The sequence below is a fragment of the Micromys minutus genome (assembly GCF_963924665.1).
Source record: "Micromys minutus genome assembly, chromosome: 29".
Taxonomy (NCBI): domain Eukaryota; kingdom Metazoa; phylum Chordata; class Mammalia; order Rodentia; family Muridae; genus Micromys; species Micromys minutus.
The window spans coordinates 11,818,328-11,834,066 of NC_137964.1; the positions used below are offsets into that span (position 1 = coordinate 11,818,328).

Sequence of the window (15,739 nt, forward strand, 5' to 3'; positions counted from 1 at the left end):
CTTTGGGTCCCAGCCACGTACTTTAAAGGAAAAGAGAAATAACCTTATTTTTCAAACCTCCATTCTTTCTGAAGAGGGTGCTGTATATAGATGCCATGTGCCTTGTTATCCTTAATGCACCATAGCTTTATGCTTTCTCCTGTTTGAAGTGGTGGGAGTTGGGTAGGGGTATTTACTTCAGCACTGAAATTTAGTAAACCTTCTGTTTGATATTTCTTCCCCAAACACTGCCAAGCTCTCAATAAACATGTTCACATCAGGTATTTCACAGGTATGGCTTGAGATTGTCATGTGGTGGAGATTGGGGTCTTTGGCTTCCTGGCACCATGACCCCCTGATTAAGTGCCTCCATACCCTCAGGTATTTTGTGCATATGCTTTCAAGGATGGATGGATCTGTCAATGAGTTGAGTGGGCCAGATGGCTGAGGAGAGCTTAGCTGTCTCTGAGCGGTTGCACTGATGGTGATAGTGAAGGCCAAAATGAGAAAAGATGGCACTGATGGGCAAGTGAGGTGGAAACTTCTTGAAATTTGTTGTACCCACTAGCCCACAGAGCATGGGATGGTGGTTGCCACCCAATGGGTCTCTTCAGGGTTGTTTCATACCCTTATCCCAAAGATGTGGAAGTTTTGAGACTCCTTTTGAGTACCTGAGAGTAGAAGGATGCAGAAATCACTGCACACATCTAACCCCAAATATAAAAACTGGAGGAAAGTTGATTTTACATGTCCTTCACTAGCCACTTCCTCACAAGTCCTGTTGCAGAGTTCTCTAACACCCATCTCTGGTCTGTTCTCTACTATATCTTTCACTTGATTACCACAAAATTGCCTTAGGAGACCTTCCTTCTGGAAATTGGACTTGTTAATTCTTGCTCTGCCTCTTGTAGCAGCATAGGACATCCAAACCATTACCAGATAGGCTGTCACAAACATGAAGACAACTAAGTGGCTTTCTGATGTCACTACTTTTTTCGGTGGTTTATGGAGTGCTTCAGCAATTCTTGTGAAGATATGATTCAAGTTTTTTTCCCCTTCCCTTTATTATGGATGCTTTCTGAGCACCACCATCCAGCCAGTGGTACTGTGGAAAGAACAGTTTTCCGATGATCAGGCCACCCAGCCAAACGATTTCTACCTGTCCCCACCTTTCTGGTCTTGCCCCACTTCCTCTCCCATCCCAGAAAAAAGAAGAGGTTAGAGTATAAATCTCTTTTTGGAAGGCAGCTTGGTAGTTTCCTAGTGCAGCAGATTCAGGGATCCATGGAATCTGACAGCAGTTTTGAACACTAAGGTGAAAATACGTAGGGAATATAAGGTAGAAGAATCCAGGAAGGGAAAGATCCCCTAGTTATTAAAATGCCAGCCAAGTTAAGGATACCAGAAGTGAAAAGAGAAACTTGAAGACTGTAAATGAGAACATTCAGATAGCACAATGTGGTAGATCGATTGATCCCTGGCCTCAGAATCTGGAGATGTGTTACACTTTCTACCCCTCATGTTCCAATTTGTTGTCACTGTGTTGGGAGATTGGGCCATCTTTCCTTTATTTATTTATTTTTTGAACAACTTTATTTTAAAAAACAAAAATAAATGTACAAATTTTAAACATTTTTGCATAAAAGTATACTAATACACCATCTTTCCTTTAAATATGGGCTGTTTCTTAGGGTTTCCATTGCATCTGAAAAGCAAGTTGGAAAGTGTTTATTTGGCTTACATGTACATTACTACCAATCATAGTTGATTGAAGTAAGTCAGGACAGAAACTGAAATAGGGCCAGAAGATGATGCAGAGGCCATGGAAGGACACTACTTACTGGCTTGTTCAGCCTGCTTTCTTACAGAACCCAGAACCACCAGCCTAGGGATGGCACCGCCCACCATGGGCTGGGCCTTCTTACATTGATTTGAGAAAATGCCTTACAGTTGTATCTCATGAAGGCATTTCTACAATTGAGACTCCGCCCTCTCTGATCATTCTAGCTTGTGTCAAGTTGACACATAAAACCAGTACATCGTGGTAACTAGGACAGATCCCGAGAGTCACATCAGTCCAAAAGTTTGGGGAGTTTTGGTCATTTCTTTTTCCTTTTAAACTAGGTATTGGTGGCACATAGATAATTCCCAGCACTAACAAAACTGAGTTTTTGTTGAGTCAAAAGACCACAAATCTGAGGACAATACTTTTTTTTTAAACTACTTGTAAATGATGTCATTATAATTTCAAAAATAAACTTATAAATAATGTTAGGTCAGTCTCATTTTGTACATTACAATGCAGTTAAATATAATAGATGTGAGTTAAGTGTATCTGTCAGTTGCTTTTCTGTTGCTGTGATAAAATACCATAAGCAAGAACAACTTCTAGAAGGAAGAGTTTATTTTGCTCACTGTTCCAGGGATGTAAAAGTCCATCATGCCAAGGGCACCTCCTGGAATGAAGTAGAGAGTGAATTAGAAGTGACAAGTCTTTAAACTCTCAACGTTTGCTTCCAGAGTCCTTTGTTGGTGACATGGGCCACATACCAGACCCTTGATGTTGCAGGTCCATAGACCCAGACTTGAATGGCCCTCAGTGGCAGCATGGGCTACTCACATCAGGCTGATCCTCACCTGCCTTGAGTCTCTAGTTCTGCCTCTCTTCATAGTGTTCAATTCCCTTCTCTTTCTCTCCCAGCTCTACCACATACAGTGTGGTGGCTGGAGTGTCTTTGGGTGTCTTTCATACCTGCCATCATGTGGCAGATGCTGTCTGTGTCTCTTGGTTCCTTCAGTTCATCTGCCTGCTTAAACATCTGTGGATGACTTAGATACCACTGGGTCTTACCACCCATCACTGTCAGCTCATCACTGGGTTACCTCATTCAGGATGATCCATTTACCTATAAATTTCATGATGTCATTGTTTTTAATAGCTGACTAGTATTCTGTAACAAGTGCTTCTCAGCTGTTAGAGATTCCCCTGTTCAGCTCTGTATCCCAGTTTTGATTGGGTTATTTGGTTTGTTGGGGTCTAATTTCTTGAGTTCTTTATACATTTTGGATATTAGCCCTCTGTCAGATGGAGGGTTGGTGAAGATCCTTTCCCAGTCTGTAGGCTGTTGTTTTGACCTATTGTCAGTACCCTTTGCCTTATAAGAAGCTTTTCGGTTTTCACAAGGTCCTATTTATCAATTGTTGATCTTAGAGCCTGAGCCACTGGTGTTCTGTTTAGGAAGCCGTTTCCTGTACCAATGAGTTCAAGGCTATTCTCCCCTTTCTGTTCTATTAGGTTTAGTATATCTGGTTTCACATTGAAGTCCTTGATCCACCTGGACTTGAGTTTTGTGCAGGGTGATAGATTCAGAGCTATTTGCTGTCTTCTACATGAAGACATCAGTTAGACCAGCACCATTTGTTGAAGATGCTTTCTTTTTTCCATTTTTCCATTGTATGGTTTTGGCTTCTTTATCAAAAATTAAGTGCCTGCAGGTATATGGGTTCATTTCTGGGTCCTTGTTTCTATTCCATTGATCAACCTGTCTTTTTATGCCCATGCTATACAATTTTTATTACAATTGCTCTGTAGTACAGCTTGAAATCAGGGATGGTGATACCTCCATAAGTTCTTTTATTATACATGATTGTTTTATATATCTTGGGTTTTTGTCTTTCCATATAAAGTTGAGAATTGCTCTTTCAAGGTCTATAAAAGGTTGTGTTGGAATTTTGATGGGAATTGCATTGAATGCATAGATAGCTTTTGGTAAGATGGCCATGTTCACTATGTCAGTCCTACCAATCCATGAGCATGAGAGGTCTTTCCATCTTCTGAGATCTTCCTCAGTTTCTTTCTTCAGAGACTTGAAGTTCTTGTCTTTCACTTGCTTGATTAAAGTTACACCATTTTGTTAGAGTTATATTATTTGTGGCTATTGTAAAGGGTGTTGTTTCTCTGATTTTTCCCCCTGAATCACTTTATCATTTGTATAAAGGAGAGCAACTGATTTCTTTTTCCCTAGTTAATTTTGTATCCAGCCACTTTGCTGAAAGTGATTATCAGATGTATGAGTTTTCTGGTAGAACTTTTAGGCTTGCTTATGTATATTATTATATCATCTGTGAATAGTGATACTTTGACTTTTTCCTTTCCAGTTTGTATCCCCTTGATCTTGTCTTACTGCTCTAGCTATAAGTACTGTGTTGAGGGGAGGGGGTGGTCTTGTCTCTGATTTTAGTGGAATTGCTTTAAGTTTTTCTCCATTTAACTTAATGTTGGCTACTGGCTTGCTGTATATTGCCTGTATTGTGTTCAGGTATGCACCTTGATCCCTGATCTCTCCAAGATTTAACATAAGATTTCTTTATGCCTCATCTTTCGTACTGTTCTATTTCCTTTCTTGCTGTTTTCTGTCTCCTGCTTTCTCCCTGTATTCTCTACATTTCCCGAGTCCTGGTCGTGTCTAGTCTACTGCTTTCTCTCTGCTCTAATCTTCCAGATGCCTCTAGATATTTTCTTTCTTTGTTAATCCCACCAAGCAAGAATAAGACCACTACCACAATTCTTGAGTCACATTTGAAGTAAGTGTTATTAAATACGGCCAGGATGATGGCCACCAACCAGGTCCATACCCTGGATGCTGCGAGTTACATTAGTTAGGAATTTATAAAAGCAAACCCACAAAGCTACATACTTTCTGCCTTTTGTTTGATTTGGGAAATGCATACATCTTGACATACTTCCTGCAGTGTACCTTCCACCTTCGTGTGATCAAACACAGCCTGTGCAGTCTGGCCAACCAACCTTATTTACAGAAGTGGAAACATGTGGCTTGTTATCTTACATAAACAACAGCCTCTCAACATTCCTGGGCTTACAGGTTTATCTGTTCTTTGGCAAGTTCGGATAACAGATTAGAGTCATTTGTTTTTGAGACAGGGTTTCTCTGTGTAGTCTTGGCTGTCATGGAACTCACTCTGTAGACCAGGCTGACCTCAAACTCAGCGTTCTGCCTGCATCTGCCTCCCAAGAGCTTGGATTAAAGGCTAAAAGGTGTGCACCACCACACACCTTGTTTTATAGATCACTTAAATACAGTAAGCATAAAACAAATCTAGCCCTCACATCTTATCTACAGTAAAAAGCCTTCCTTAATGGAGAGGCATTTCAGCACTTATTTTCCTGTGCATCCTCATGTTCAGTATAGAACCCAGAGGACAGCTTGCAGGCATTCTTTCTCTCCTTCGACCATGTGATTGAACTCGGGTCGTCGTCCTTGGCGGGAAGTGCCTCTACCAGTTGAGCCCCGAAATTCTTGATTTTAACGAACTGGGCCATGCAGTACCCTGTGTTTGGACCTCAAGAACTGGGTCTTGTTATAATTGCTGCCTGATTTTCTGTCTGCATTAGGCAAAGCCAATAGACAGAAAGCATAAGGAAAGAATAAGGAACCCAGTGAAGAGCTGGTTACTTTCACAAGGAGGCTGGGATATGGAGGTCAGGACTTCTGGGGGAAGAAGTACCTGTGTGAAAACTTCCTTGCCTGACCTGAGGAGGCTGATTGATGTTCATCTCACTTTCCCGAAGGTACAGGAAAGATCCTGATGCTCTCTGTGGTCATGTCTTTCTCACAGATCTACCCACCCCCACCCCAGTGTGCTGGAGAGAGAGCTTCAAGGAAGGTGTCATACCGTGGTCACTAACCTTCACTGAGGGTACAAGCCACACCCAGCTGAGTGTCCCAACTCTATTAACAGAAGTAATCCTCTATCCACACACTGCTTCTTGGCAGGCTATATTAGTTATTTTTCTAGTTTTTATTGGTACAGGAAAGACTAGGAGCAATACACTGATATTATAAAGAATTAAGAGGACTTCAGTTGAGGGAGCACTGCCTCTTAACCTGACTCAAGGCTGAGCAGCACACTAAACAGATTGTTAGAAAAGGTAGGAAGGGGAACTATCTCTTAACTAGAGTAGGGAACTAACCTGACTACCAACCATCAGGCCCATCTGCATGTCAAAGAACATGCTCTGGTCTACCCTAAGCCTCAAGCTAGTTGGCCTGTAAGCTTCTAGGGATTCTCCTGTCTTCATCTCCCCACTGAAATGGTGGGGTTACACACTCAGCAGCTGTTAAGTCCAGCCTTTGTATGGGTTCTAGGGACTCAAACAAAGGTCCTCATGCCTCAAGCATTTTTGCAGTCTGAGCCCCTCTATAGACTTCTCAACTGGGTTCTCAGTTTCTTCTACATGTTGGTAAATGGTGTTAACCAAATTGGAGAGGACTTGGAGTTAGCCTGTCTGCCATTGCAGTGAAGAATCTGCCTGCCTATGACACAGCTTGCCTACTGTGACAGCCATTCAAGTAGGAAGTGCCACCTTACTGCAGCTATATGGAGGTGGCAAAATAGGCAGAATCTTACCAGGTGGGAGATAGAGGTTTCCAGACCTGGGTGATAAAGGTTATCAGCTCTTGTGCCCCAGGGATTATTGATAGGAAGAGAGAGAGAGAGAGAGAGAGAGAGAGAGAGAGAGAGAGAGAGAGAGAGAGAGAGAGAGAGAGAGAGAGAGAGAGAGAGAGAGAGAGAGAGAGAGAGAGAGAGAGAGAGAGAGAGAGAGAGAGAGAGAGAAACACAATTCTCACCCTGAAGATAAGAGATAGTTTATTCTGAAGCCAAGGTCATGGCCTGGGGACACAGGTTGAAGTTGCCCCAAATTCCGAGTTCCAACCTGGAATCGGGTTCGTAAAATCTTTACAGTAACAGAACAAAGAAAGTCAAAAGTCAAATCAAGATACTTTAAAAATATGTTGGTGGAAACAGGTCAACAGTAGAGGTGGCAAAGGGTGGAAGGTTGTGTTACTAGGCCTCACAGGTGATCTGACATTGTTTTAAGCTTTTGATTGGTTGACAAGCTAGCGCTGTGCTTGATCATTCCAAATGATTTACTTAGTGGTTTCAAATCTAAGATCAAGTACAGAAGAGGGCAATAAACAATGGCCCAAGATGATTTAGCTCCAGACCTGAAACATTCCAAACTCTCAACAGTCTCTGAAATTCAAATCAGTTAATTAGTCTTGCAGTCATCCAATAGAAGGCAGAGCTTTGTTATGGGAACTTTTAAAAGTCCTTTAGCCTACACAGCCTGACCTCTCTGAGGTGAGTCAGCTTTGTCACACTAACTAGTGAAAGCAGATCTTGTCATGAATGTCCTCTGGGCTTCTGAGGAGTTCAGAGGATCAAGGGAATGCTGGCCGGGGTGGGAACTGTGGGGGCAAAGGCCTTGAGACCACTCTGGTAGGCACCTATAAGGGCGAGTTTATATACCTGCAGAGGCAAGGGTGAAGAGACAAAACTCTGGTACAGGTTCTCAGTACACAACGTTCCGATCCCTGGACAGGGTCACCTGTCACCACATATGCCACATCATCCGGGTCAATTTGTAGGGTTCTGTAAATGACTTTGCTGGGACAATGATCTGTACCAGTGCTTGTGCACAGAAAAGCAATTTGGTAGGACCACTTACTGCCTTCATGACAAAATTCAAGGCCAAACTGCCCTTGGGACCTCCCAATTCAGTATAGAAATGTCACTTAGCAATATGACATATGGGAGCAGGAGGGGTAAGAACAGAAGCAGGACACGTCACAGAGAAACTTCACGGTTTGGCTCCCAGTGAAGCTAGGGAAGGACAAGCAAAGGAGTGTGTTGTGGGGGTCACCTGGGCTGCCATAGTGAAGCCAAGGTTGATGTGGGGTGACCTGCAAGCCAACTCGTTATTCCGTTCTTCCCAACAGAGGATGTTAATGAGTAGATGGTGGCAGAGAGAAGTCGGTTGGTCAGAGTGCGAGGCAGCAGAATTGGAGATGAGCAGCCTCAGGTGACCATGCTGTTGGGCTTAGCTGCTTGAAGTGCCAACAGGCAAAGCTCTGCACGGGGCAAGTGAAGACCACCCTTGGTGTTATGAAATATAAAGTATAAATTGTGCTATAATGTGGCAGGAGTAACACCTGGCAGGCTCATGCAGTTGGTGTTCCCCTGAGGAGTCACATCATGTAACAGACTTAGTATAAGGATTTATTGTGGAGATGAGAGCAGGAACCTGGAAACGGGTTGAGGCAGAGGAAGGAGGGGACAGAGAAGGACAGAAAGAGAGAGAGAGCAAATGAGGCTGTCTGGGAACACGAGGGAACTGAGAGAGAAAGAGGATGGAAGAAGAACGGGGGCTGGGGTAGTGAGCAGTCCTTTTTATATGCAGCTGCGCCATCACGCACCTGGCTCACACACCTGGCTTCATACACCTGGCTCACACACCTGGCTCACACACCTGGCACACACACCTGGCGCTTGTACCTGGCTCACACCTGGTGGGGTGATGACAAGCTGTTGCTGGGTAGCTTTTGGGTAGAATTGCCTGTAAGCCAATATTTGGGTTTCCAGGTGGACGTGGGACGGGAGCTGGGGAGGGATGGTGAACTGAAGACTCAAACCAGGGACTGGTACATACTAGCGAGAGCACATCTTGGAGCTGGGTCACTCAGGTGGGCTCCTGACTGCCTCCCCAGTGGCTTTCCTGATTGCAGAGTCTGGCCATCTCCTGTTGCTCCATTTCCTGCACCTTAGCTGGGTGGGACTGGATGGGATAAGGCTCAGTTCCTCAGGAACAGCCATGCCCCTTCCTCTCTCTGAGGCACAGAGATGATTGACGGAGCAACCCCTGCAGCCTTCCCCACTACTGCAGGTCTAGGAAGTGGCAAGGGAAGCCTGGTACTGTAACTTTAAGAGGGAGAACCCATTAACCTGACTTCACTACCACTGAGGCCTACAGTAAGGAAATAAGGTCAGGTTGTGGGAAGCCACCACAGTGACTCTGACTGCTGACAATGTGAAAACCTTCTACCATGCAAACAGGAACACACAGGCTGTCCCTGCAACAAATATGGCCCAGATGCAGACCCTGGTCCTGTTCTCAACATTGCTGACTCTCCGTGTCTCTACAGGTGAGTGGAGAGGCCAGAGAAGTGCAGAACCATGTGGGTGGACATTGTGGACACAGCCACTGACATTCCTGTCTTCATTCCTCAGCCATCCCTGAAGTGTGGGTGCAAGTCCAGACGGTGGTCACCAACCTCCCATTCCTCGCAGTTCGCTGTGGGGTCTTAGGATGCAACCACATCTCCCTGGCAACAGTGAGCTGGAAAGGATTTGTTGATGCCGAAGGTTCCAAACTAGCTGTGTTACATCCAGAACTTGGCACCCAGCAGTGGGCTCCTGCCAGCCAGGCCCAGTGGGACACCCCAAACAGCATCTCTGTCACTCTGAGCCTGGAGCAATCTAAAGCAAGAAGCTCCCTAGCCAACACCACATTCTGCTGCGAGTTTGTTACCTTTCCTCATGGATCCACAGTTACCTGTGGAGACCTGCATAGCTCAGATCCAGGTGTGCGTGGGGAGAGGAGGAAGACAGGGAGGATCTAACACTGGCTGCCTATCTGACACTTCTGTGTCTAGGACTCTCTGCCCCGACTCCAACCCCCATTCTTAAAGCAGATCTGTCCGGGATCTTGGGAACCTCAGGGGTTTTCCTGTTTGGCTTCATCTTTATACTGTGTGTCTGGTGGCGCAAGAGGCATTGGTAAGAATGGGTCCAGTAATATCCCCACAGCACATGTTTAGGTGTCTTCTGCCCCTAACGCTGCCCCTTCTGTCTCACAGGTGTTTCAGTAAATCTCAGCCATTCCTCACCAGTGCCCAGGCACAGATGGAGACTCAGGTAAGGCTTGAAGGTTGGTATCTGGAGCAGATAGCAGGGGTCCACAGCTGGATAGGGATTGGGGTCTCATCTGACTCTCCTTCATCCCCCACAGCCCACCAAGACCATCCCTGGCCACTGGCCACTCTCCATCACCACAATTCCTTCCTCAAACCCCTGCTATCCTGTTCAGAAGCTCTGCATGAGGCTGTAGTCCATTCTGACCAACACATGCCCCAGTGTATATCACTCCCCACAAGGGACCCACGCCAACCCCCATGCCTGTCTCCTCAGCTTCCCTACTTGGCCTCTACACACGGCAACTTCATCTCCATTGAGAATGAACTGTATGCTCATGAATGAGTGAAACTTCTACCTACTGTCTGGAGCACAGTACCCTGGAAAAATGGTTGGAACTTCAATGACAGGTACCCTTGGTCCACTACAGTCCTTTGGAATATGTATCTACAGCTGTCTTCATCCTGCGCACCAGGCCTCTTCCTGAATCTTGCTCTATTCTTAGGCCTCTGAGAAGCGGCATCAAACCCTGCTCGCTAGGATGTGGTTAATGTGTGTGCACGTATGGACACAGGTGTGAGTGGAAGAGTGTGACAAAGGCCCAGTTACATCCTGTTTTGCACACATTTCCAATCACCCAAATGATGTTTTTAATAATGTCATTAAAGTGGTCTTTCTGTTTGGGACTTTGGTCTTGGCTTCTTTAGGAATGTTAAAGGGAGCTTCAGTCCCTTGGGAGAAAGGTTAGAGCCAAAAGAGACTGGGACTGGGACCCAGGCTGGGGGAGTACTGTCCTGAACCTGTGGTCCTTATTGAGGGACATAAGGAGCCCCAACTCTCCTGGGACTCCAATCCCTGTTATCTGACCTGGCCTCCTCATGAGGCCACTGTGTAGCTGGGGTGGAGCCCTGGAATCCTCTTCCACTGATCAGATAGATGTTCAGAAGCAGAGGGAGAAAGGGGCACAGAGAGGTGTCTTCCATCTCGAGTACTGATCTTCTGGCTCTTCCTTTATGACCAGGGAACTGGACTCCCCACTGGCCACTCAGAGGCTTGTCATAAGGTGTTTTCTATAAGCCCATGGTTTTCCTCTTGGACTCAAGCTCATGGAAGAACAAATCTGAGATTTAAATGCATTTACAAATGCCTAGGCCATCTCTTGGGCCTGTTTATCAATTATCTCATAATTTAATAACCTATTTGTCCTATTCTTTGTAAACTACGTGGCTGGCTACCTCTTCTCAGGTCCTATACATCTGTCCTCCAGAGTCCCCAGGGTGAGTCCTCCCACACTAGACTCTATCCCAGAATTTCTATCTCTGTACTGGAACTTTCACCTCCCTATTTCCTGCCCAAGCTAACAGGCTAACAGCATTCATATAGACAGGTGATGCTTCCATACAGCACAAGAGATTCTGTGTGCAGAGGCAGGCCGAGGGGCCTTGAACACAGGGATTGAACACCTGAAACTGTTCTATCCAGGAGCTGGGCTCCTCTGCAGGAAACAGGTACCCTGGGCTCCCACACCATCCACAGAGGAGACAAAATGAGTAAGCGAGCCTTGTGAGCCGTGAGGACCCCAGGTTTGGATACCCTAACATGGCAACCCACATAGCTTGAGTAGGCGAGAGGCTCCCCTTGCTTGTGGGGTTCACAACAAGGGTAAGGAAGCCTTTAGCAGCATGAAGATTGCAAACTGAGCTGCTGTTTGGCCTGTTGAGGCTTCAATGCCCTTGAACCAAAGCTGAAAGACAGAGAAGCTTGGGAACTGTGCAGGGCATGGAATCAGGAGGTCTCTAGGGAAAAACTGAGCATAAGTATTCCTGGTGGACAGAGGCTGACTTCCACATGCACCCCTGGAAACCCTCTTAGTGGTCTGGTCCCTACCAGGTGACAACTAACCCCACTGCTAAGGGACCAGATGGTCCCCACAGGGCCATAGCACAAGAAGCCCAGTAGCCACCAGCAAGGGGATAACTTCAAAATAAAGCTGTGAGTTGGGGCAGGGTGACCTGGAATTCATAGCCCTGCCCTCTGCTGGATTGGGAAACTGGACCATCCCCAGCCACTGTCCAGAAGCCACCACCGGTTGTTCCTCTTCCCAACAATTCACCTCTGGGAAGACCAGCAACAGCCCCCAAGAGTCCTCCACAGACTCCCTGCTTCTGGTCATCCCAAGCCTGCGTTCCTTGGTACAGTCTCTGCCACCCTCTGCCTCATTCCCTTGACAACTCTGCTTGTGGTGTCCCTCTTCTCTCTCACCTTTCTTATGCCTACTGCCTGTCCCCCTGCAGCTTACACCTAACACTGGGTGTCTGTACCTCAGCATAGCCCTCCTGGCAGTCTAGACTCATAACTGCCACATCCTGAGAAGCTTGTACTATATTCTGAATTAGCCCAAGATCTTTTCTTCCTCAGTCCAACCCCACCCCAACCAGTGACCAACCTACAGGAACTGTGAGACCGAAGGGGCTGTGACCTCAAATCCATGGCTACCACTTAGACCTCAAACCATTACCTAGTGAATAGTTCTCAGGGTCTCAACTCCAGCTTCATGGGGCCACCATGCACAGGAAGTAGCCAGAAGATTGCCAACAGTGACAACAAGCTGTGGAATATGAAAACCAAATCAGGTCTGAGAGCTTGGCCAGCAGGACCAGGAGGGAGAAAACTCTTGTTAGGATGGTGCTGTGTGGTAGGGGTCTGACTGAAACAGAGGGACCGCTTCCAACTTTCTATTGTCTGAGATTTTCCACAGCCCCATGGGGGAGTCACTTTAACCACAGACTAACGGTGGCCATGTCCCCAAAAGCACAGGACATTAGATCTGTTAGCATCCTCATCCAGTTCACAACTTCCCCTCCCTCCTTTCTTCCCCGTCCCCTCCTCTCCCATCCCCACTCCCTTCTCCCTTCCTCTCCTGAAAAGGGGAGGCCTCCCATGAACATCAGCCAGCCCCAGCAAGACTAGGTACATCCTCTTCCACTGAGATTAGACAGAGCAGCCCAGTTACAGGTAAGGGATCCTAAGGCAGGAAATGTAGTTAGAGACAGCTCCTGTTCTTGCTTTAGGAGTCGCACATGGAGACCTAACTGAACGACTACCACATATGTGTAGAGGGCCTGGGTCTGTCTCATTCCTGCTTTCTGCTTGGCAGTTCAGTCTCCATGAGCTCCCACGGGCCCACAGTGATATAGATATACTTGGGGTGTCGTTGACCCCTCTGGCTCCCTCAGTTCCTCCTCCTCCTCTTCCTCAGGATGACCCAAGCTCCACTCAATGTTTGGCTGTGGGTCTCTGCATCTGCTTCCAAGAGTTGCTGGGTGAAGCCCCTCTGATGAGATTTATGCAAGGCTCCTTGTCATGTTTGTCTTTCTGTTGGGTCACCTCACTCAGGATGATCTTTTCTAGTTCCATCCATTTGCCTGCAAATTTCATGATATCATTGTTTTTAATGACCAAGTAATATTCCATTATGTAAACATCCCACATTTTTTAAAACCATTCTTTGGTTGAGGGACATCTAGTTTGTTTCCAGTTTCTGGCTTTTCTGAATAAAGCTTCTATGAGCACAACTGAGCAAGTGTCCTTGTGCTATGGTGAAGTTTCTTTTGGGCATATACATAGTTGTGGTCTAGCTGGGTCTTGAGGTGAATCTATTCCCAGTTTTCTGAGAAACTACCAAATTGTTAAGATTTGCCCTTCCACCAGACGTGGAAAAATGTTCTTTCCCCTTGCTCTATATCCAACCAAGATGAGCTGTTGCTTGAGATTTTGATCTTAGCCATTCTGACCATTTAAGATGGAATCTCAGAGTTGTTTTGAATTTCATTTCCCAGATTACTAAGGATGTTGTGCTTTTTTTTTTTTTTCCTTCTTTAAGTGCTTTTTGGTTCTTAGTAATTCCTTTCTTTAGCTCTGTATCCCAATTTTTTTTTAACCAAAAACATCTTTATTTTTTTAGTCTTTAAAAATAACAAGACAAAACAAAACTCTTCTTTTCCCAAAATAACCATGATTCGCTTAGAAAAATGGATGTATATCTTCAAAGTGTTTCATTTTATAGAATCTAAACGTTAAAGGTTTAAAAAAAAAAAAAGCCAGAATCTAGCATAAGTCAAGGAAATCCATTCATACTTCAGGCCCTTCTCCTCCAGAAACCAGCATTGTTATATTATTTCCATTTAGTAGAATTTGATCTAATTTTGTAATTCTTCTTCCTTCTGGTGTTATTTCAAACTCTGTGACATCTTCCAACACCATATTGACAAAGTCATCAAACCAGAAGTGAACCAACAATTTTTTTATCACTCTTCATCACAATGGGAATTCTTGATCCTATACACTTGTCCACTAGCTCTAGTGGCAGGAGTTGAGACGGGTTTGTAGTCGCGTTAGCCGCCATGGCCACGCCGGAAGTCTGTATCCCAATTTTTAATAGAGGTTATTTGAGTTAGTTTCTTGAGTTCTTTCTATATTCAGGACGGGACTGATCTTATTTCTCCCATGGGACATCTAATACTAAAACTTCCTTGGAAAAACCCACACTGCAAGCCCTGTGGACCCTTTATCTAGAACATAACCTCACTGGAGAAACTTCCTGTTCATCTATCCATCCTTCCTGACCACTACCTCCCCCAGAATAGTCCTCAAATTAAACACCAGACTAAGAAGCTCCCCGATGCAGGCTTGTTGGAAGTAAGGGGTATTGGAGACGGTGCTAGAAATATGGAGGCCTGATGTAATTATGGACACACACCACCACAACTGGCTTCCACTAGTACTTTTTAATTTTTCTCACCATAGCTCAGGTGAGGCAACGAAATGCCCGAACACCGGTAGCCAGCCTAGAGTACAGTGTCTGTTCCCCAGTAGGACCATAATACTCCTTTAAGTCAATCAGAGACTCAACTCTCCCTAAGGGTATTTGGCCCAGGGTTAAACACTTAAAAGTGGTAGAGAATGTATTTTTCCTGTCTTTGTTGTGGGCCCCTTTGATGTTTCTCTCTTGGTGAAAGGGTCAGTCTCCTCTTAGAAATTGAGCTGCCATATCCTATGACCATTTGAGTTAACAGCAGCTTCGAGGCACCTTCTCCGTGCCCAGCTAACCACCAGCAGGGACCTGATGAACAGATGTTACTTCAGATAACTGGCTAGACCCCACTGTGGCAGCATGTTTGTGGGAGCACTTCAGGGGTGCTCAGCAGAAACACCAGTCCAGCTGCCAAGATCACCGTGACAGAACTGCCGGCAGGTGCAGTGAATGTGAAGCAAAGATCCCAATGATCCCTGGGGTCCCCACCCCACATCTATTATCCTTTGTAGGGCTAGATTTGTGGACAGATATTGTGTAAATTTACTTTTGTCCTGGAATATCTTGGTTTCTCCATCCATGGTAATTGAGAGTTTTGCTGGATATAGTAACATGGGCTGGCATTTGTGTTCTCTTAGGGTCTGTATAACGTCTGTCCGGGATCTTCTAGCTTTCGTAGTCTCTGCTGAAAAGTCTGGTGTAATTCTGATCGGTTTGTCCTTTTGTTACTCGTCCTTTTTCCCTTACTGCTTTTAGTATTCTTTCTTTGTCTTGAACATGTTGTTTGAACTATTGTGTGTCTAGGAAGAATTTCTTTTATGGTCCTATCTATTAGGGATTCTGTAGGCCTCTTGTATATTCGTGGTCATCTCTTTCTTCAGGTTAGTGAAGTTTTCTTCTATAATTTTGTTGAGAATATTTACTGGGCCTTTTAGTTGAGAGTCTTTGCTCTCTTCTACACCTGTTATCCTTAGGTTTGGTCTTCTCATTTTGTCCTGAATTTCCTGGATATTTTGGGTTAGATGCTTTTTGATTTTTGCATTTCCTCTGACTGTTGTGTCAGTGCTTTCTATATTATCTTCTGCTCCTGAGATTCTGTCCTCTATCTCTTGTATCATTGATGCTTGCATCTATGACTCCCAATGTCTTTTCAAGTTTTCAAACTTCAGGGTT

The 15,739-nt window shown here is 45.2% G+C and overlaps 1 protein-coding gene and 1 pseudogene across 2 annotated transcripts; one reads left to right on the top strand and one right to left on the bottom strand.

Moving 5' to 3' along the window:
• Positions 1–460: 460 nt before the first annotated feature.
• Positions 461–13,427, top strand: PVRIG (PVR related immunoglobulin domain containing; the record flags this gene model as incomplete). The annotated part of the gene is made up of 8 exons (XM_080941034.1): positions 461–508; positions 8,425–8,525; positions 8,896–8,984; positions 9,070–9,423; positions 9,495–9,618; positions 9,699–9,756; positions 13,013–13,076; positions 13,420–13,427. 8 exons carry the CDS (start codon positions 461–463, stop codon positions 13,425–13,427), a joined length of 846 nt encoding a protein of 281 aa, XP_080797160.1.
• A 441-nt stretch (positions 13,428–13,868) lies between these two features.
• LOC308439551 (U6 snRNA-associated Sm-like protein LSm5) lies at positions 13,869–14,158 on the bottom strand (annotated as a pseudogene). Its single transcript has one exon. The product of its transcript is annotated as a U6 snRNA-associated Sm-like protein LSm5 (transcript).
• Between the last annotated feature and the right edge of the window lie 1,581 nt (positions 14,159–15,739).